Genomic DNA, 24199 nt, shown 5'->3' on the forward strand with positions numbered 1-24199 from the left:
TTTTAAAGATTTATTTATTTATTTGGGAGACAGTGTGTGCACAGAGGCGGGGAGGGGCAGAGGGAGAGAGAGTCTTTAAGCAGACTCCATGCTGAGCCCGAACCAGACCCAGGGCTCAATCCCAGGACATTGATATCACGACCTGAGCTGAAACCAAGAGTCAGACACTCAACCAACTGCACCACCCAGGCGCCCCTCTTCTGAGTCTTTTTGTATGAACTTTGAATTCTGTTTCACGCATGCATCTATCTATCCATCCATTCAATAAATGTTATCTTGACCTTATAAAAAATGCTAAGGCCCTGCATGATCTGTGCTCTACCACACCCACTAATCTTATCTCAGGCCAGCAGGGGAATCTCTTGATTACTGTGTTCTAGCAACATTGCGTACCTTTCAGTTACCCAGACATGCCGTGTCTTTTCCTGCCTAAAGACTTTTGCACATGCTGTTGCCTCAGATGTCTTGCTTCTCTTTCTGCTCTTTGAATTGCTGATTCTTTCTTATCCTCAGGAACCGCTCAGAGAGGCCTTCCTGACTATCTTTTCTTAAAGTAGTCCCTACATTATTCTTTCTTACAGATTCCTGTTTGTTTTCTTCATAGCATTCATTCTACTTTGTATTTTAAAAATTATATCCTTGTTCCAGATTTTTTCCTGCTTCTCATTACAGAAAAACTCCTTAAGGACAGGGACCTTTTTTGTCATACTCAATTTTGTATCCTTGACTCACAGTAAATTACTTTTGAATTAATTAGTCATCAGCATAATAGTAACATTATATGCCTGAACTATGCTGGACAGTGCTTCTTATGTATATTGTATGCATTATTGCTAGCGCTCGTAACTCCAAAAGGTAGATAGATACTTCTGCCATATTGTAATTGAGACAAGTAACTTGTCTACAAACACACAGAAAATAAGTGATAGAGATATAGTGAAAGCCCAATTCTCAATACCTTTGTTCTTTCATTATGGCATGCTACCTCCCTCTTATTCATTGTAAATAGTATTGGTATCTTTTTTTTTTTTTTTTTTTAAATAGTCTTTTTTAATTTTTTTTTTTTAAGATTTTATTTATTTATTTGAGAGAGAGAATGAGATAGAGAGCATGAGAGGTGGGAGGGTCAGAGAGAGAAGCAGACTCCCTGCTGATCAGGGAGCCCGACGTGGGACTCGATCCCGGGACTCCAGGATCATGACCTGAGCCGAAGGCAGTTGCTTAACCAACTGAGCCACCCAGGCGCCCCAATAGTATTGGTATCTTAACACAGGGATCATACTGCTTTTTATAGTGATTGTAGACATTTCTAAGGAAACTTGTGGCTTTCTCCTTCCTCCCTTATCCCCCCCCCTTCATGCAAAAAAGTTTACAATAATGTTTAAAATGCCTACTAATAGTATCTAGTGATTCTGACTTTCTGATCAAGCCAAATGAAAATTCATATATTTTTTATTTAAAAATAATATTGATATTCTCTTGTATTAGAACTTTTTTCCCCTGAGTTTTAACCTCTTAATTCTTCTACATGATGTAATTAGCCATTTAAACATTAATAGGTATAGAAGGATTTGTTCCATGTCTCTTAAGCATCTGCTTCTATAGCACAGCCACTGGCAAATAGAAATGATTGAATTCTCTTCTACAGCATTTTGAAACCGTGCCACTGAAGTCCCTCAACTTTTTACCTCTTCATCTCAAAAATTTTGGGGGGTCTTCTCATGTTATGTTTTATTTTTCTCTCATGTCAGTGGAAGAAATGTCCAGTCTTTTTCTAAGGTGCCCCCAACCTCTTGGACTTGATTCCATGACAGTTCCTTCATTTTAATATTTTCCATCTCTTCTTTTTCATTATTTTTTCCCATGTTTTTGTTTACTTAAGGCAAGTTGTCAAACTTTTAAACTATGATTTCTATGGAGGTACCCTGCATATGATAAAATTTTTAAAAATTGTACTTACAAAAGAAAATGAATTCCTATTCCTTAAGGTAATATAATCCTATAAAAATGCCCTGGAAAAAAGTTTTATTTAGTCATTGTTATACTAATCTCAATTTCTTCACCATCCACTTGTTCCTTAACCCTTTGTTAGCATGCAAGCATTCTCTAGGAAATTCAGTTATGATTTTACAATTGTCAAACCTGATGGCATTTTTCTTAATTAAATCTCTTCTATATGTCCTCTCTTGGATCTTCAAGCCTTTCCTTATTCTTGGCTATTTCCCTTCCACCATCAAACATACACAGTTTCTTCTTCCACAGTATAAAATAAACCCTTTATTTGGTCCTGTCTCCTTAAGTATTTTTTTCCTTGTCTTTGGAAGGACTTTATGAAATAATAGTCTGTATTTCTGCTTACACTGCATTTACTTCCTCACTTCCATTTGGTCTTCAACTCTTCTGCCTTCTGGCTTCTCTCCCCATCACTCCCTTGATACTTCTTTGGCAGAAGTATCAAGAAATACCTTTTGCCACATCAAATAAATGCATTCTTCTGAGTTTTTCCTTACTTGAACTGAATGAGGCATTTTCATTTTTGGCAGTCCACTCCCAAGACTGTTCTTTTTTTGACCCTGTACTCTTCAGGCTCTTCTCTGACTGTAGCTTCTGGCCTGGCTTCTTTTCTTACTCTTATCCTTCTGCCTTTTCATTCTTTATGTGGTCTGTAATTAATTTTATGTATTCCCACAGCTTCTCTTTTCTTGCTCATTCATGCGCTCATCAAATGATGCCTGTTTGTACCACGCACTGTGCTACTGCTGAGAGTGGGAAGGACTGACACAGTCATTGTCCTCATTGTGTGAATGGTCTAATATGAAATACATGTAGATTAACTGGCAGTTGTGGAACAGTGTAGGATAAATATTCTGGTAAAGGAAATACATAGAAGGGATACTTAACTAAGACTGGAGTGGTCAGGAAAAGCTTTTTGGGAAGAAGTAACAGTTGAAAGGGGCTTTGGGAAGGTCAGTGTCTCAGAAGCAATAGCAGTTGCAAAGAAATAAAAATAAGGGAGTGTTTGGCTGAAGAATTGAAGATCATTGTATCTTAAGAGTGTAGAGGGAGAGAGGAGAATGAGGAGGGTAAGGTTGAAGGGTTATAAAATAGGCACTCATTACTATTCATTCAACAAATGTTTAGTGCTCTGTTGTCTTACTTTATAGCTATACTTTCACATAAGTATACATTTTTTAAAAGATTTTATTTTTAAGTAGTCTCTACACACAACATGAGGTTCAGATTTACAACCCCAATATCAAAAGTTGCAGTTCACCAACTGAGCCAGCCAGGCACCACAACATAAGGATACATTTTAATAGCCTAGTTTTCACTCCTGTTGCTGTGAACAATCAAAACTAGGTTTTAGAGGCCGAGTCTTTGATAATTGATTACTGCTATAGACTGGTGTTATCATGGGTTTGTATTGGTTATATTCCTAGATCTGACTCAGAATGTTCCAAGACTCTTTTAGTCAAGATTTTGGCCTTCTGTCTCTGATTTTAAATTATAATCATTGCCATTAATGTGTAATCTATTCTTATTCTCTAAACATTTAATATATATAGCCTTATTCTAATTAGATTTTCAGTTCTTTGAGGGCATAGACTGCTGTGTCTAATTTCTTTTACATCTTCATTTGTGTTAGAGTACAAAGAGTATATTTATGTGTGTCTATATGTGCAGAGTTTATGTTTACAAGATTTAGTCTTATTTTTTTTTTAAACCTCGAAGGGCTTAACTCAATTTTACATAGGGCACATACCTTTTTTGTAAAATATTTACTTAAGTAACCTGAAACATCTTCAAATTTATTGAAGGTTGTCAAGTAGAACATGGTGATAGTAGTTATTCTTCTTCTCTGAGCAAAAAACATTGATATGGGTTAAAATTACAATAGCATCACTTCTTTTAGCCAAGATAGAGTAATAGGGGCCAGATTTACCCTCCTGCCTGAAGCAGCTAAAAAGAGAGATAAACTATATGAAACATTGGTTCTCTTTACATTTACCGTCAGACAGTGAAAGACAGTGACAGTGAAAGACGGGTGAAGGGCAAATGAGATGAACCCTGCAAGTGCCCTGGCTTACTTCTTGAAGATAGTTTCTAGGCTGTGGTGGTGTAGAAAGGGGCAATCCATGTAGAACCCAGAGGTCTCCCTGAGTTGAGGAGGTAAAGCTACGAGAACTGGGAAAGCCAAGGTATCTACAGTTCTCAGAGCATAGTACTGGAAAGGAGGGAAATGCACATAGGATTCTGAAGTTCAGCAGAGGGTCTCCTTTGAGTATTCATTTGAGTAGTGATCATTACAGGCATTCAAGAAAACTACCCAAGACTGAGGAAAAAACTGAAAGGATTAGAGAGAGAGAACAGTGCTCAGAACTCAGAAAGGGCTGGATATAATGCCCATTTGTACTAAAGAGAGTAGAAAACCTTTTAATTCAGGGGAAATTAGGTATAATTAAGAAGGGTCTTGCTTCAGTAGTAAAGAAAAGTGAACCCTGGACTAAACATGCTCTGGTCATGTCTAACAGAGCTTTAAAAAGCAAGAACTGAAAGGATCAAACTGTTTCCAAGTAACTTAATCATATCCCCCCAAAAGCTCAAGAATATTTATAAGAATGTCAAAACATCCAGCACACCAGCAAGGTAAAGTTCTCAATGTCTGGGGCGCCTGGGTGGCTCAGTTGGGTAAGCGACTGCCTTCGGCTCAGGTCATGATCCTGGAGTCCCTGGATCGAGTCCCGCATGGGGCTCCCTGCTCGGCAGGGAGCCTGCTTCTCCCTCTGACCCTCCCCCCTCTCATGTGCTCTCTCTCTCTCATTCTCTCTGTCTCAAATAAATAAATAAAATCTTTAAAAAAAAAAAATTTAAAAAAAAGTTCTCAATGTCTGGCATCTAATCAGAAATCACCATGGCACTCTAAAAGTTTGTTTTATTTTATAGAAAATCACTAGTCATGGAAAGAAGCAGAAAATTATAATACATAGAAAAATCAATAAGTCAAAACTGATCCAGAAATGACTGGTGGTCTCTGTTTGCACCCATTGTCATTGCACCCATTGTTTGCACCCAGGTTATTGGCCTCTCCAACACCCATGAGGCAAAAAGAAAACCCAGGGACCCACTGCTATGTTGTTCCTGGGTCCCACCATCCATAGCTGGTCTGTCTTCTTTTCTCCATTTTTCAGTCTTCTTATGTGTGTTCTTTAAAAATGTATGTAACAGGGGCGCCTGGGTGGCTCAGTTGTTAAGCGTCTGCCTTCAGCTCAGGTCGTGATCCCAGGGTCCTGGGATTGAGTCCCACATTGGGCTCCCTGCTCAGCAGGAAGCCTGCTTCTCCCTCTCCTGCTCCCCCTGCTTGTGTTCCCTCCCTCGCTGTGTCTCTCTCTGTCAAATAAATAAATAAAATCTTTAAAAATATATGTAACATCCAAGGTTTTTAGCTGAACTTGGAGGAATGGGGAAAACTGTGTCTACTCGAGTCATCTTTCGAATAGAGAATGTCTCTGAGACTTTCATTTTTGGAGTGAAAACAGACGTTCTTGCTGAATCAATTGGATGTCCATATGGAAAACAATGAACTTTGACTTCAACCTCATAATACAGCAAAACCAATTCTGGTTGGATATAAATATGAAAGGTAAAGCAAAAAGACTTCTAGAAGAAAACATAGTAGAATATCTTCATGTTCTTGGGATATATGCAAAGATTTCTTGAATAGAACATAAAAATCATTAACCATAAGTGAAAAAATTGGTAGACTGAACTTCATTAAAATTAAGAATTTCTGTTTATTAAGGATACCATTAAGAGGGTGGAAAGGTGGGCGCCTGGGTGGCTCAGATGGTTAAGCGTCTGCCTTCGGCTCAGGTCATGGTCCCGGAGTCCTGGGATCGAGTCCCGCATCAGGCTCCCCGCTCTGTGGGAAGTCTGCTTCTCCCTCTGCCTTTCTCTCTCTCTCTCTCTCTCATGAATAAATAAAAAAAAATCTTTAAAAAAAAAAAGGGTGGAAAGGCAAGGCACATATGGGAGAAGCTATTTACAATATGTATATTTGACATAGGATCTGTATCTAGAATATATAACATACTCCTATAAATTAATTTTTTTAAAAAAGGACAACCCAGGGGCCCCTGGGTGGCTCAGTCGGCTGGGTGTCTGACTCTTGATTTCAGCACAGACCATGATCTTGGGGTCATGGGATTGGGCCGTGTTGGGCTCTGCGCTCAGCAAGGAGTCTGCTTGAATTTCTCTCTCTCCCTCTACACCCCCCTCCCCTGCTCATGCTTGGGCTCTCTCTCTCACTCTCTCAAAAAACAAAACAAAACAAGGACAACCCAATTAAAGTATGTGTAAGAGACATGGACTTGAACAGCTGTTTCAAGAAAGAAGATAACCATATAGCCAATAAGCATTTGTAAAGATGCTCAAAAACATTAGTTATCAGATTAAAACCAGAGTGTGATTATCACTCCATCTCCATGAGATGGCTTATAGAAACATTTTTTTATGACTGAGCTTGTGGAGTAGCCAGAACTTCATACACTGATGATGAGAGTATATTGATACAACCTCTTGGGGAAACTATTTAGCAGTATCTACTAAAGTTGAGTGTACACATACCTTATGACCCAGCAATTTTATCTCTAAGTATATATCCAAGGGAAGTACATATATGTGCATGTGAGAATGTTCATAGCAGTATTTTTGTAATAGGTAGAAACTATAAACAACTCAATCATTTAACAGCAGAATGGATTAATTGTAGAATATTCAAAAGACAGAATAATATATAGCAGTGCAAAAGAATGAACTGCTGTAAGCAGTATCAATAAACTGAACAGACAATCCTGAGTGAAAGAAGCTAAGCACAAAAGGATATATCCTTTATGATTCTTTTATTATATAAAGTTCAAAAATAGGCAAAACTATAATCTATGGTAATAGAAGTTAGAAGATTTGTTAGTTTTAGGGCTGGTACCTGAGAGGAAGCATGAAGGATGCTTAAGTAGCTGGGTGGTAGTTGTTATGTTGTGTCCACTTTTTTAAATTCTTCAAACTCAAGACTTAAGTTATGTATACTTTATGTATATATTGTGCTTTAATAAAAAATTGAAACACTGAAAAACAGTCTATTCTGAAATTATGACCTATAAGATAGTAATAATCATCTATTTTTTTTTTAAAGATTTATTTATTTATTTGAGAGAGCGAGAATGAGAGAGAGAGAGAGTACATGAGGGGGGGAGGGTTAGAGGGAGAAGCAGGCTCCTCGCCGAGCAGGGAGCCCGATGCGGGACTCGATCCAGGGACTCCAGGATCATGACCTGAGCCGAAGGCAGTCGCTCAACCAACTGAGCCACCCAGGCACCCGTCATCTGTTTTATTTATATATACTTTATGGTCAAGGCACTTTTCACATATATCAATACTATGATTATAAATATAAAAGTACTTTGTAATTTCTAAATTACAATGTTACCAGATATAATTTATTTTTAGAACAATTTTCCATTTTCTAGAGCTCTTTCTCTACTTGTTTCTGTTTATGGACCACATACATCATGGCATAAAAAGATTGCATAAGCTACCCTTTCATTTGCTGTTGTAAAATGACAACCGAAAATCATTATCAAAATTAATAAAAAGAGTGGCTTTGTGGATCAGTAAAGTGACATCTAGTTACTATATCAAAATCAAGCTATTCTTTTTTTGCAAAAAACAAAGTATTAAACTTTCATGTTATAACAAATGTTATTTGTATTTAGAGAATAGCCAGGAGGTAGATGATCTGGAAGACTACCATATGCTGTCAGAATGTTACTCATTGAGAATCTTTGGGTTTTACCCATAAGAGGTAATTCTAGATAATATCTTTCAAGTTCAGGGCGCCTGGGTGGCTCAGATGGTTAAGCGTCTGCCTTCGGCTCAGGTCATGATCTCAGGGTCCTGGGATCGAGTCCTGCATCGGGCTTCCTGCTCCTTGGGAGCCTGCTTCTCCCTCTGCCTCTCTCTCTCTGTCTCTCATGAATAAATAAATAAAATCTTAAAAAAAAAAAATCTCTCAAGTTCAAAATAATAAGAACTGTGCTAATTTGCTTTATTATTTTATGTATTGTTCAGGTCTGCCTGTATCAAGTATAAGTATCAAATATCTAAAATTATCTACTGCCATGTGAAATAACAATTGTCATTTTAGCCAGGAATGATAACACTCCTTTTCTTGATATGTAAATGTAATTGTTTTCTCTTCAAAGTTTAAAATTTAATCTGAGAGGATGATTCAGCTCTTTGTTACTGTTCTTTTCTACTGTTTAGGGAAAAAAAATAAATAGCAAAACTCATGCTAAATTTGAGGCTAAATTTCATGCTTTAAAGTAAAGTAAAGGTTCTTGGGTGCCTGGGTGGCTCAGTTGTTAAGCGTCTGCCTTCAGCTCAGGTCATGGTCCCAGGGTTCTGGGATCAAGCCCCGCATCGGGCTCCCGGCTCCATGGGAAGCCTGCTTCTCCCTCTCCCACTCCCCCTGCTTGTGTTCCCTCTCTCGCTGTGTCTCTCTCTGTCAAATAAATAAATAAATCTTAAAAAAAAAAGTAATGGCTCTTTGCCAGAATCAACTGTGGAACTCTATAAAAATGTGCATTCTGTGATCCTGCCTACTGTAAACCCTTATTCAGTAAGTCTGTGATGGAATCCCAGTGCATCTTCATTCAGGGAGAAAAAAAATTCCTCATATCAATGAGGTCATATGATACATGTCTTTCTCTGATTGACTTATTTTGCTCAGCATAATACCCTCCAGTTCCGTCCACGTCATTGCAAATGGCAAGATCTCATTCCTTTTGATGGCTGCATAATATTCCATTGTATATATATACCACATCTTCTTTATCCATTCATCTGTCGATGGACCTCTTGGCTCTTTCCACAGTTTGGCTGTTGTGGACATTGCTGCTATAAACATCAGGGTGCACGTACCCCTTTGGATCCCTACATTTGTATCTTTGGGGTAAATACCCAGTAGTGCACAGGAATCCATCAAAATCCTAAAGGAGAACACACCTCTTCAACCTCAGGCGCAGCAACTTCTTCCTAGAAACATCGCCAAAGGCAAGGGAAGCAAGGGCAAAAATGAACTATTGGGACTTCATCAAGATAAAAAGCTTTTACACAGCAAAAGAAACAGTCAACAAAACCAAAAGACAACCGACAGAATGGGAGAAGATATTTGCAAATGACATATCAGATAAAGGGCTAGTATCCAAAATCTATGAAGAACTTATCAAACTCAACACCCAGAGAACAAAGAATCCAGTCAAGAAATGGGCAGAAGACATGAACACATTTTTCCAAAGAAGACACTCAAATGGCCAACAGACACATGAAAAAGTGCTCAACATTGCTCGGCATCAGGGAAATCCAAATCAAAACCTCAATGAGATACCACCTTACACCAGTCAGAATGGCTAAAATTAACAAGTCAGGAAACAACAGGTGTTGGCAGGGATGCAGAGAAAGGGGAACCCTCCTACACTGTTGGTGGGAATGCAAGCTGGTGCAACCACTCTGGAAAACAGTATGGAGGTTCCTCAAAAAGTTGAAAATAGAGCTACCATACGATCCAGCAATTGCACTGATATTCCTTATTGATTACCACTGTCTTAAATAAAGAGGCAGAAGTAATGAACTTGTTCATTTGTTTATTGCCACTAATGGTAGACAAATATTTTTGATCTCTAAACAATCAGCTTACTTCTAAAAGTATGAGGTTTGCATATTCTGTTTGTTGATAATCCTTGTGTGGAGTAGAGAGGAAAAAGTGAGCCTTGTTGATTTATTTAGTATTGGCTTGGGGGAGGAAAAAAATTCATGTTACGTGAATAGAAAAGGAGAAACTTGATAGGAAATAACTTTCTTAAATCACCGAAAATGACCCTAAAATATAAAAAGTAATTTTTATCTGTTCATTAAGAAAATGGTAGTTTAGGGGCACCTGGGTGGCTCAGTCGTTAAGCATCTGCCTTTGGCTCAGGTCATGATCCCAGAGTCCTGGGATTGAGCCCCACATCGGGTTCCCTGCTCTGCGAGAAGCCTGCTTCTCCCTCTCCCACTCCCCCTGCTTGTGTTCCCTCTCTCACTGTCTCTCTCTGTCAAATACATAAATAAAATCTTAAAAAAAAAAAAAGGGGGGGGCGCCTGGGTGGCTCAGTTGGTTGGGCGACTGCCTTCGGCTCAGGTCATGATCCTGGAGTCCCGGGATCGAGTCCCATGTCGGGCTCCCTGCTCGGCGGGGAGTCTGCTTCTCTCTCTGACCCTCCCCTCTCTCATGCTCTCTCTCTCTATCTCATTCTCTCTCTCAAATAAATAAATAAAATCTTTAAAAAAAAAAAAGGTAGTTTAGGTGATCATAGGGTAGAAGCTAGAAGATGGAATATGGGGAAAATAGGGTACTTGGAGTAGAAAATACTGCAGAAAAATGACATTTAGTTAAAGTGATAGAACATTCTGGTAGTGATAGCAACAAAAATAAGATAGATTTTTGTTTTGTTTTCCCTCACTGAGATTTTGGGGATAGAAACAAGAATTAATGTCTTATAATTGTTTGGGTAGAATCAATCATGATAGATGATTTGTTCATTCATTGATAATATTCCTTCATTCTAATTGCATAGACAGGAATGCTGGAGAAAGGATTTCTCTTTTTCCTGTTCAGGATCTAGCTTTAACCAATCTTGGCTATGCTAATCAAGTCATAACCTAATAGGATAATTTCTTCTGTGTAAAAATTGAGGGTTATGCTGAGTTCTTTCACTGCTTCTACCTCTAAAATTCTATGCTTTTTTTTTTTTAAGATTTATTTATTTATTTATTTATTTGAGAGACAGAGAGCATGAGAGGGAGGAGGGTCAGAGGGAGAAGCAGACTCCCTGCCGAGCAGGGAGCCCGATGCGGGACTCGATCCCAGGACTCCAGGATCATGACCTGAGCCGAAGGCAGTCGCTTAACCAACTGAGCCACCCAGGCGCCCCAAATTCTATGCTTTTTATGTGAATTTTAGGTTAATCTCATAAAACTGCATTCATTCCATTCATACCATTCTTGCCTAGCCCTCTTTGTATTTAATCTCTCCTTTCTTTTTTCACACATAACATCTTGTCTTGGTAGTGATTCCATTGGTTATTTATATACTTGCAGTCTAGTTCACTGGACTGCAAGCTGTTTGAAAACAGAGACACAGGTCACTTTAGTGTCTGCACCAATGAACACAAAATGGATTAGTGATGACAAAATTAGGTTTTTCTTCTTTTAAAAAATAAACTTCTGAACTACCTTGTAATGCAAGGTCTATGCAGTTAGAAATAACACTGAAGTTAGGAACTCTATTTACTGTGTTATCGTGCCTGACACATAATTAGCATTTCAATACTGTGCTTAATAAATAAGTATATGAATGAATGAGCAAATCATTATTTATTAACTGTCTTTTCAAGATAAAAAACAATATATATAAGGGCGCCTGGGTGGCTCAGTTGTTAAGCGTCTGCCTTCGGCTCAGGTCATGGTCCCAGGGTCCTGGGATCGAGCTCTGCATCAGGCTCCTGGCTCTGCGGGAAGCCTGCTTCTCCCTCTCTCACTCCCCCTGCTTGTGTTCCCTCTCTCTCTGTGTCTCTCTCTGTCAAATAAATAAAATCTTTAAAAAAAAAAGAAAAGAATTGTAAAGTTTTTAGACGAAAAGTAATACCTACTAGAAAAAATATGTGTTATATTAAAATGATCGTGGAATTCAAATTGGTTTTATTTCCCAATTGATATAATTTATGCTGCTGCATATTATTTAAAATACCTTAGAACACTAGATTGTTTTAGGAAAACAATAATAAAATATACACAGGAAGAAGTGATATGATTAAGTAAATATGTGACAGCAAACTATTAATTGACTTAAACTTAGATGAGAAAAATTCGTTAAAAAGAGCATCACCTACTAGTTATTCTTGGACTTCATAATCTTTTAGAAACCAAATATTCAGTAGACTTGAAGCCAGTATATTTTTCCAGTGGAGATGCCAAGTATGATGACTGTCAAGCCTGAAGTGTTTTTAACAGAATGAATGCTGTCTCTCTTCAATGCAGAACTATGTTGGCACAGTGGAGGTGCCAGGCATTTTGTTTTAGAATGTCTGACATGAAACCATAGCCATGGGATTCACTGGCTTATTGAGATAGTTCATAGAGAGATGGAAGGGTAAGGCAATTAGTTCCCAAACCATTTGCAAGGACTTTTTGAAAGCCTTTTAATTCTGAGGTGCTATGCTAGCTTCATATTTAGACTGTAAAAAAATTAGTAAAACCCCATTTTTTAAAATAAGGTACAAATGTTTGTAAATGGATTTTTCAGTATTATAGTATTTGCAGCTGATATCAGGGAGCATTCATTATTTGAATAATTAATATCTGTGCTGTATCATTAGTTTACTTTTTGTTAAATTTTAAAACATTCCCAGAACAAAGTAACATCCTTTTTACCACAGATATTTCTATTTATTTATTTATTTAATTAATTTTTTTTAAAGATTTTATTTATTTATTTGAGAGAGAGAGAATGAGAGACAACACGAGAGGGAAGGGGATCAGAAGGAGAAGCAGACCCCCCCGCTGAGCAGGGGGCCTGATGTGGGACTCGATCCCGGGACTCCAGGATCATGACCTGAGCTGAAGGCAGTCACTTAACCAACTGAGCCACCCAGGCGCCCAGATATTTCTATTTATGGCTGCTTGCTTGATAGTTAAACAGAAACAATTTATTTCCAGAGCTTCCCCCGACCCTGTCTTTTTATCATTCATCTCTGCATGCAGTTAAGTCTGTAGTATTAGTTGTGTACAACTTTTATTTATTTTGTTACCTGTAAGTAAGAAAGTCTTCAGAAAAGTCATAAAGTGGGCTCTCTGACAAATTTGGTCTTTACTTTCTGACCCTAAGGCAATTGAACATTGAATGCTAGCTATCAGGTCAAGAAGGGTGAGGTAAGGATACGGATTCCAACAAAGGAATGATAAGTTGTAGAGTTCTTTTTAGCAGGTCATCTTGTAACAACTCTGTGAGGCTATACACTCTCCATGCATAATCTTTAATTTTTTTGTATTTACTGATTTCTTATATATTTTCATAAAAGAACATCTGTGAGCCCACTGTCCAGTCCAACTTATTTCTGTTCCTCCTTTGTCCTGTCTCTTTCTCCCCATCAAAGGAAACCATTGTCCTAATAAACTTTATATTTATCATTCCTTTTTTTTGTTGTATCACATATGTTTTTCATTTTTTACTGTTGCACAGTGTTCAAAGTCTTTATTGGTAAAACCTACCTCACAGGATTGTTTTGAAATTAAGTTAAAAATGTATATAATGAGCTTTGCATAGTGCCTGAACCATCCCCCAAAGCTTAATAAATGATAGTTGTATTATTAATGTTTTGCTGAGAGAGAACAAGAAAAGCATGCCTTTTCTCAGCTGTTTCCTGTGTTTTATCGCCCTGGACACTTTCAGGGGAAAGTGAGAGAGTATGGGGGTTTGAAGTCTTTTCACCTTTTCCTGAGACTGAGCAACTTGCAGAATGAAGCAGTAGAGAATGGGATTTGGATTATCAGTGGTTAGGGAACATTGTTCCCAATTGAGAAAATTTAAAAAAAAAAAAAGCTGCACTATTAAGTTACCAACTTTTCCCTTCTCTTTCACTGCATTGTGCCCTCAGGATAGGATTTCTGTCTACTTTGAGTTTGATGCAGTATAGTGAAACAACTCATAGCCAGTGTTGAAGAATAAAAGACCAAATTGACCTAGAAAATAATCAGTGACGTAAGTGGATCAATTAGAGTTTACTGAATGACCAAGCAAACAAACCAGCCAGTTAGCCCATTTTTACATTGTTCACCTTCCCACCCAACATTGGGAAGCATTGGTTTGTTTTCAGAATCTGAAAATAATTTAATTCCTCCATTTCTTCCTTCCCTCTAATGGCCCTAGACTCTACAGTATTGCACCAACATAAGACAAATTCTTGATCTTGGGAGCTTGTTTCCTTTTCTGCCTAATTTCCTTTTTCATATACTTATGTTAATTTCTATTAACAAAGTTATTTATTACAAAAAGCAAAGTTATTTATATATTTATGAAGTTACTTTACACCTGCCCTAATTCTATTACAGGGATATTTAAGCAGAGCCCTTACATGGGATTTTGGTCAACTAAAATTCATAATAAACCATTAGTGAGTTGATTAAACATTACTGCATAAATTATTAGCAACATTAATAGAAAAAATAGGTAGGACAATAGTCACTTCCATCCTGGCCGACCAGGGTAAGAATTCCTTAGAAATCAGTGCCTGGCTGGCTTAGTTGGTGGAGCATGCGACTCTTGATCTTGGGGTTGTGAGTTCAAGCCCCATGTTGGGCATAGAGCTTACTTAAAATAAAATAAAGGGGAACCTGGGTGGCTCAATGGGTTGAGTGTCCAAATCTTGATCTCAGTTCAGGTCTTGATCTCATGGTCGTGAGTTCGAGCCCCGCATTGGGCTCCACGTGGAGCCTATTTAAAATAATAAAAAGAAAAAGAAAAGAAAAGTAAAATTATTTCTCAATTAAAAAAAGAGAAAGTGCCTTTCAATACATTGTACAAGAACAATTTTTACCAGCTGTTACATTAATCCTAACTAAATTTCACTTTATTCCTCTGGGCAGATATTCCAGCATTGCATGATCTGTGATGAATCATGACACACAATATATCCCTCTTAAGCCTATGTCATTTGCATATTTAATCTCTAAACCCATACATTTTTGGGTGCTGTTGCTTAGAGTCATCTGTTTTATTTAGTCTACATTTCTTCATCGTGGTTATGAGAAGTTTTTAAGATTTTCCTCAGATATTTTACCGAATTTAGGATAACTATACCTCTGGCATTTTCCTGATCCTCTAATAGAAGAGCCTTAAAAAGCAAATTAGATTAGTGTGCAGCTTGGCCTTCATAATTTCACTTTTCACAGATAGAAACTATGTGGAGAGATATTTTTATCCAGAGGTTTATTAGGAACAGTGAGAGATGTACCTTATTCCTGTGCAATTTCACTTGTACTTGTTCTGTTCCACTTGCTTGCTTGCTTGCTTGCTTTGAAAACAGCTTTACTGATGTATAATTTACATATCATAAAATTCACCCAGTTAAAGTATACAAATTCAGTAGTGGTTAGTTTATTTACAGAGTTGTGTAACCGTTACCATAATTCAATTTTAGAACATTTTTACCATCCCAAAAAGAAAACTTGTGTCCATTCTCACTTTCTTCTTTTAAAAAAAATCTAGAAGTGATTTTACTTTTGTTTTCTAACAAAGTCTTTCCCCAAGAAACTGCCTTTCCATTCTGGATTTCCTGGTCTCTTTCTTCATATTCTGTGTTTATAAACCTAGAATTTCATTCCTTCCTTACCTAACTAGTTTAAAAAATAACACAAGAAAAATAGATATGATGTCTTAACATGAGGTGGTTAATACCAACTTAGGACTATTTTTCAATTTCATGGATTTTAAAGTATCTATGGTCTTATTTAGGAGCTCTTTCATTGGGTAGTGGATACTGTAAAACTGTAACTTGGATTGAATTTAGGAGTAAATGACAATAGTATTAACAGTATAATTTATATTCCTTTAATCTTTTTATGTCTTATGGGAAGCAAATTTTTTTTTTAAAGATTTTATTTAAAAATCTTTAAAAGATAGCGAGAGCAGGAACACAAGCAGGGGGGGGGGGCGAGAAGCAGGCTTCCTGCCGAGCAGGGAGCCCGATGTGGGACTCGATCCCAGGACCCTGGGATCATGACCTGAGCTGAAGGCAGACGCTTAACGACTGAGCCACCCAGGCGCCCTTATGGGAAGCAGATTTAAGAGTAAGGCCAGTATATGTGGTTGGGTTGTACAATTATAGCTTGGGGAGAGTTTCTTCAAGATAATGGGGTAGAAGAGGGGACACCTGCGTGGCACAGTCGTTAAGCGTCTGCCTTCGGCTCAGGTCATGATCCCCGCATCAGGCTCCCTGCTCTGTGGGAAGCCTGCTTCTCCCTCTCCCACTCCCCCTGCTTGTGTTCCCTCTCTCGCTGTCGCTGTCTCTCTCTGTCAAATAAATAAATCTTAAAAAAAAAAAAAAAGATAATGGGATAAAAGAAAAATTGTAAATGAGGGTTTAACTCTTAGAGAGATTGTTTGAAGTAGCAGAGCCAACCCAGTTATGTCTAAAATCAGAACCTATGATGGTAATGACTGTATTAACTGCTTCTTCCCTTGGGTAGATATGATAAAACTTCTGACTTCTTTAATTTCCAAACATTTCAGTCAGTTAATCAGAAAATACCTTTAACGAAGGAATGAGTCCATGCTTCCTACACCTTCTACTTCACCTTGCATGTTACTTTGTTTGTTTTGGGGGGTAGGCTGTGCGGAGGACTAAGATATAATAAGTTCTATATTTAGTTACTTTTTTTTTTTTTTTTACTTTCCACTGTATTTTTATTAACATTGCTTTTATACCTCTAATATAGATTCAATTTTATACACTTCTTTGGGAAAGGTAGAGTGTTTCAGTTCAGCCCACACAGGTTTGATTTGTTTTGATTTATTTATTTTAATAATTAAAGAAGTGGAGAAATAGTTCCAATTAGTGAAGTGCTGTTAGTGATGGACTGTTACTGGACTTTTTTTTTTTTTTCTTGATGGATATATTTTGATAGATCCTTTCTCTTTTCATCTATGCTATTTTTATTTTCATATTTCCTTTTGGTTTGTTTGGACAAAAAAAAAGACTTGAGTATGCTTCTCTTATGTATAAAGAAGTCATGTTTTCAGCATGTATTGAGAAACATTGTTTTAAAATCAATATTCGATGATACTGGCATTTCTGTCTTAATTAGGTTCTCTAAGTGTTAGAGTTTTTCAAAAGACAATTTTCAGTTGATTCTGTGCTGTGAGTGAAGATCATTTAATAGTAAAACTTCTGGTTTTAGCTTTCCTTCAGGACATTCTTCCTTATCCCTATCCATGTCAAAGTTGGTGTACATAATTCAAAGATTAATTGGAGGGTTCAAAGTATTTATGTATTCAGTGATCAGTTAGTAAAGGTATTGTTTGTTATCAAGGATAAAATGTCTTAGAGTGCTACCTTTGTTTTTTAATCCCTCATGCAAATGATTAATACTCTTTTTTATTTGTTGGAATGTTGGGTTTCTTGGAATACTGGGCAAGTCCCTTAAACCCTGTGTCTCAGTTCTTTTTGAAAATGGGCATATGATTCTAAATGGTTGTTTGAAGTTCCTTCTAATATTGATTCTACTACCTTTCCCAGATATTTTGAGAATTATTTGTGCCCAAAGCCATACAATAATAAATATAAAAAAATTTTTTAAATAGTAGATATAAACGTAATTTTATGGACAGTGATTATAAAGTACATTAAAAAGATATATGAACATAAAAAAAAGATAGGGATGCCTGGGTGGCTCATACGGTTAAGCTTCTGCCTTCAGCTCAGGTCACCAACCCAGGGTCCTGGGATCAAGCCCCGCATCGGGCTCCCTGCTCAGTGGGAAGCCTGCTTCTCCCTCTCCCACTCCCCCTGCTTGTGTTCCCTCTCTTGCTGTCTCTCTCTCTCTCTGTCAAATAAATAAATAAAATCTTTTTTTTAAAAAAAGAGTATCCAAACTTGTGCCTTTCTAGAGTTTGGAGATAGCTCAGAATAAAAAGTACAATATTTCCTTGAGCTATGACATTCCTTGTTTAGCTTTTTTTGGGAGGGAAAAATCCATTATGATAGAGAATTAAAATATTTGCTATAAGGTGCTGGGTAGAAGAGCAAGGCTAGACTAATGGTCTCATTGGAGAAGCCATTTTAAAGCTGATAAGAGTATGGTAAGTTACACTCTTATTATTACAAAGGAAGATATTGGGCCATTTTGGGTTATTTGATGTTTCTTGTATTTTGTTTGAGTTTATCCAGTTCTAAAATTTAGTAACTTTAGAGAGCATCTTAAATATAAAGGAAAAAGCCAAGAAGAAAACAGGGGACAGAACTAATGGAAATTCATTCTTTAGTAAAATTGCATAATAAAAGAAAAATATTTGCTAATAATTCTTTACAACGGTAATTATATGGAGGGTTTTTTTGTGTGTGTGAATAATATAGTTCTCCTCCTGAGTGAAAAGACATATTAATTTCATGTATTAATACATGTTCATGTATTAGGCTATTGACTTCCACTCTCTTAAAATTTTTTCCTCCTTCTTCCTACAGAATCTGTCTATGATCTTCTCCCAAAGGAGTTACAGTTACCTCCATCTAGAGAAACATCTGTAGCATCAATGAGTCAGACAAGTGGTGGTGAGGCAGGCTCGCCTCCTCCAGCTGTAGTTGCTGCTGGTATGCATTTCATTTTATTTTATTAAAGAAAACTAGTGTATTATCTGGCCAACATGAACAGTGCTGGCAAAGTTCATATCAAAAAAGAGTGTGATTTGAGGGTTTGTTTTAAGAGGTTTAAAAATAAATACTTTTAACCTTAAAATATTTCAGTATACATTTCTTGATATAATTCTTATTTCTTAAAATTTCACATTGGCACATCTGTTAGTGCCATTTCTTTTCTAGGAGCTTATCTTCAGATGTGAAAACAAGCTTGAAGCTCTTTTGTTGACTGCACATAAAAAAGTTACATACCAAGCTATGGATAGAAAATTACATTCGAGTCTCTATTTAACAATTCTTTTTTAAAATTTGCTGAAAGAGAAAAATATTTTGTATAATCTGAAAAAGAACTCAAGCACTCAATTCTCTTTTCTGTTTGTAGCATGTTTATTACAACCTTTTCCCTACATTTAAAAATGTGACTTTAGACTTCTTTTAAATTTAGTTGAAAGTAGTGGAAGATTTGAATGTAATATTTATGTGAAAGCATTTTGTAATATCAATGAAAAAGTATGGAAAGTAATGTTTGAAATTTATCAAATTTATTTTTATTCCGCTCTCAAATCATACACTTTATATAAAATTGGTTCCATTTTTTAATGAACCAGAATGAAAGATTGATGGATAAGCTAATAGAAAAAAGTCTTGATTATTGATAAATTAACGAGTGCTTTCAGTAATATTAGATTGCCCAACTGTATTTCTTTTTTTAGTTGGGTTTTATACACTGCTAAGTGTGTTCGGTTTAAAAAAAGGTAAAAAGTTATATATATGTGTATATATATATACACACACACACGCACACTCTGAAGTTTTATCCTTCTAAGTAGAGGTTTCTTAGCCAATGATACCTCTCATCTTTTAAATGGTACTTAAATCCATCACAGCATTGTTTTCAGTAAATTCATTTCATTTCAAAAAGAACAGTGAAGTGGAAGGTTGTGGTTTAAATAAGGATTTGGTACTGTAATGGAACTTCATATATTTTTCTTGTATGCATTAACCAATGTACCATTAATCTTGTGTACGAATCTTTTCCCTGAGCTGTATACTGCAGTGTGCAGCCTTCCTGATTGAGGGCAGGAAAACTTTAAACATAACAAAGAAACTTATCAGCCCTGCTCACTGTTCATGTGTTGCCAGACATTTTCTAACAGATTCTGTGGATTTAACTGTGATCTCTTTAGTAATCAAATTGGTAAGATGACCTGGTTTTACTTTATATCCACTGGGTTCTAAAATGTCCCTGAATATCTTTTCTGGAATTAAAATTTTTTAATATTGCTTAAAAATTGTATCAGATGATAAAATATGAAAAAAAATATTTTTAATGAAGTATTTCACTTTAAATCCACAAGTAGAAATTGACTAACTGATTTCTTTTGTATCTTTTGAGATTATTTTTTATAGACTTGTTGAATCTATATAGAACTAAAAGTCTGTTTCTTCTGTGCTTTTTAACATCTGTTGACAGTAGATCCAGTTCCTTTTAAAAGCTGAAAAAATGTCAGCAAGGTTTGGAAAAGAACACTTCCTCTTAAGTAATACCAAACTCAATTTCAAGTTTTTTTATATATAGATATTGAAAGTTCTTGAATTTGAGTCACTAATAGAATGTTGATCCTCCCTCCTTCCCTCTCTGTATTTGAGAAAATCTTCTCCAGATAAATTAGATTGAAAGACATGAGTTGAAAATCATGAAAATAAGAGAATTAACCAAAGGAAGTATTCTGAAGTAATAAATTCTTATTAGATCGAGAAGTTATTGACATTCCAAAGAAGGTGAAGAGAGTAAGGAGGTAACATTAACAGCTTTCTTATTCACATGTAGAAAGTTTCTATGATCTAAAACTAAGTCATTTGTAATTTTTTTTACATAAATTTACTTTTAGTAACCAATATAATCTTATTCTAGGATTCTGTCTTATTAGTAGAATAGTTTTTGTCTTGTAACATTATAGGTAAGAGAGTTTAAATTACAGAATAATTACTGTAGGGAAATCAGTAGGTATCAATATAGAGTTGCTTTTTTATTTGACATATGAGTATCTTTAGTGACATAACTGTCGAAGAGAAGGATTTGGAGTAAATTACCAGTTACTCAGTGTTTCCTGGCCAAAAGACTTGATGTCTGGGGAAAGGCACATTAATTTAGACTTCTGTGAATTTTATTTTTAATCTATACATTTGCTGTTTAAATATGAAATGCATAAAAATGATGACTCTTGATGTAGTTAATTCTTCAGAGTTTTGAAGGAGCCGGATTGGCTGCTATCAGGTATGAGGGCCTGGTGGGAACAGACTTCTAGTTCTGCTATAAAGGTTTGTGTTTCACAAGTTCTAAATCAATTTAAATTTTAAAATTTAGAGGCTGGGCATATAGGTGTTCATGTACATTCTTTATTACTTAATTATTTAAAATGTGTTTCTCAGATTTGCCAATCTAGATTTTTTTCCCTTTACATATTACTGAGGGAATGAATAAACATGATGCTGCTAATCCACAATCCAGAATATTGGATAAAAGAATATCTCTCAAGCCTTTTTCTGCCTCTGTACTATTCACACTTTCATATAACATCTTTTTATCGGGTAAGTTCCAGGTTTGGGGCTGGGAGAAAGAGGGCTTACTTCTACACAACTCCTCCCCTCTCCGTGGGCCAAGTGTCAAAAGCTGGGAGATACAGTTGAGAATCACCAGTATGAAATTTGTACTCCTTCTCATTTTTTGAAGACCTTTGCTTTTGTCCCACTAGAAAGGTATTTAAGAGTTTGAGGTTCAATATGTGAATGAATAAGTTTCAGAAATACAGACTTTCTGAACAGTATTGTAGGTTCTCAGTAGTTAAGACAGGGGCCATTTTCCTAACACAAGAAAGTTATCCAAATGAATTAATGGCATTTTTGGCAAAATAAGGAGTTGCTCAAGAAATGCATACTGTGAAAGGATTCTTTTGGTTTGTTTTTTTTGGGGGGGGAATCCTATAGTATAGGTTATAAAGAGCTAAAATGCAAGTATTATTTAGAAGAACTAACACAGTTACACCGGAGTTTGGGGAGTTTCTGCAAAGAGATATGGCAGACATTTTTCTTAAATAACAGCTTTATTGATAAATAACTCCTATACCAATCAAGTATTTTTTAAAATCTACTTATATGTTTATAGTTTTTAATGCTTAAATTTGCTTCATTTGATTAAAATAGGAAGTCTTTTACAGAAGTGAACAATAAACTTTAATCTTCATTTTAAGAAATCAGTTTATTTTCTTACCCTATCCTAGACTCTGTCTTCATTTTGGGATATGGCATTATGTTTATTAGTTTGTATCAAAATATGACTTTGCTAAGGTAACTGTTTCAAGTTTCTTTAAAATTTTTATTCTAATTCTTGAGATAAACAGTGAACTAAACAAACGATAAGTTTTATAATTCAGCCAGAGAATCTTAATAACTAGTTAGTGATTCTTTTGTTAGTTCTTTTCATAAAATTGCTGTTTTACTTTCAGTAATTATATATTAATACTTTTTTAAGAAGTAATACAGTCTCAGGATACTGATACTTTGTAGCACTTTTTAACATGTATAGGTGTACACACAGATTAAGCATGTATAATAGAAATACATGTTGAATATCTCCACTAGTTAGATCCCTGGAGGTTTTTAAAGGCTGTAATTTTAGTTAATAACTTTACATGAAGTGATCCATATAATAAACTTTTCTGTTGGAAGAGAGAGACTTATTCAATAGTGCTTTGAATTTTATGCCACAGCAGTTAATAAATTGCAAGTACCTAACAGGTATTTTCTATACTGAAAGAACTTAATTGAGTGCTATTTATATTGGAGGAGAGGACGCTAGAGAGCTAAATTAATGTCCTGTTATCAAAGAACAGCTATGCTTTAATTTGTTTTAGACATCTTAATCATCTAATAAAATAATAGGAATTTCTAAACCATCCATAACAACAGAGCAGTACAAAAAATGAGTTGAAGAAAATGTAAGTTACATTTTTGAGTTCCTACTGTGTAATAGAAATTGTGCTAGACAATTTGCATATCATCATATCTCAATTCTTTCAGGCACAAGATACCTCTCTTCTTTCCTGCTGGGGTCTAAGTTCTTTTCTTCTTGCCATTGTACTTCAGGGAATTGTGTGCTATTATTTCACTTAGATAACAGTAGTTCCTGGACTAAGCAGTGTGTAGGATATTGACTTGGAAAAGGCATATACCCCTTTAATTTTGCAAGTTTCAGGGTCTGTGAAATTGGAATATGATTTCTAGGAGAACATTAAGTTTTAATAACAGTGATTCACAGCAATAGATTTACATAGTCCTTTGAATTTATTATAATTTATTTACTAGTGTTAGAAAGTATTTACAGATATGTAATTTGTATTTTTTTGAGTTGAATAAATTTTGAGGAGCACATTTGCCTTTGATTGCTGTTCTAAGTTAATGAGGAAACATATTTCAGAATTTTGGCCATTTATGTAGTATAGTATTCCTAAAATTAAACCCAAAGCTCATTAGCAGGAAAGGTGATTCACCTCTGTAATCTATGTGTTGATGTTGTGAGCTATAATGTGAGTTGACCATGTTTATTCCATATGGCCATTTCTACATTTTCTAGAAAACTGGACCACTTCCAGAAGGAAGTCAGATTCTAGTCACAAAAATGTTGCAAATAGGTTTAAAAACTCTACTCCTCATTCTGTCTTTTTACTGAGATTATATTGTAAATCTAAATGTGTATACATTTATACATATAGAAATATGTATGTATGTATATATAGATTTATGTTAACATCTGCATTATTAAAATGAAAAGCATAAGCAAATTTGGGACATAATGATTAATTCAGAAATAAGTAATAGCTTAGGGAGCCTGGGTGGCTCAGTTGTTAAGCGTCTGCCTTCGGCTCAGGTCATGATTCCAGGGTCCTAGGATCGAGCCCCGCATCAGGCTCCCTGCTCAGCGGGAAGCCTGCTTCTCCCTCTCCTGCTTCCGCTCCACCCCCCCCCCCCCCCCCGCCCCGCTTGTGTTCCCTCTCCCTCTGTGAAATAAATAAATAAAATCTTAAAAAACAAACAAGAATTCAGTACCTGTATTATAAATTATCATTGACAAAAAGTACACATGCCTGTTGTTGATTTATTCCTTAAATATTTACCTTTCTATTGTCCTCTTGATAATTTTTAGCAACAACTTCATAAATACTGTGATTTATTCTGTTTCTGATAGAAAAAGCACATTTTTATATTAGCTGAGTCTGTAAATTAGCATTTTAAAACTGCTCACTGATTCTCAACCTTCAGTAGCCAAAATACATGCATAAAATAGTTTCTATTTTTATATATTTTGTACAATTTCACATTAATAAATTAATGGACAGGGGCACCTGGATGGCTCAGTCGTTAAGCGTCTGCCTTCGGCTCGGGTCATGATCTCAGGGTCCCAGGATCGAGCCCTGCATCGGGCTCCCTGCTCAGTGGGGAGCCTGCTTCTCCCTCTCCCACTCCCCCTGCTTGTGTTCCCTCTCTCGCTGTGTCTCTCTCTGTCAAATAAATAAATAAAATCTTTTAAAAAATAATTAATTAATTAATTAATGGACAGAAGTGGGCTTACTTTCTTATATCACCAATAAGATTGATAATATCGTCAGTAAAAGGTGTTGCCATACCAATTGCCATAA

General features: G+C 36.1%; 1 protein-coding gene across 3 annotated transcripts in view; it reads left to right on the forward strand.

The window, feature by feature from the left end:
* The window catches only part of NFAT5 (nuclear factor of activated T cells 5), a 121909-nt gene that overhangs the window by 35283 nt on the left and 62427 nt on the right, over positions 1 to 24199 (forward strand). For all 3 annotated transcript variants that reach the window (XM_021705723.2, XM_044922279.1, XM_021705724.2), the window contains one exon: positions 18333 to 18458. In XM_021705723.2, the coding sequence (XP_021561398.1) occupies positions 18333 to 18458 (126 nt within the window). The remainder of the gene's footprint in view (positions 1 to 18332; positions 18459 to 24199) is intronic.

This window comes from Neomonachus schauinslandi, chromosome 16 (genome assembly GCF_002201575.2).
Source record: "Neomonachus schauinslandi chromosome 16, ASM220157v2, whole genome shotgun sequence".
NCBI classification, from domain to species: Eukaryota; Metazoa; Chordata; class Mammalia; order Carnivora; family Phocidae; genus Neomonachus; species Neomonachus schauinslandi.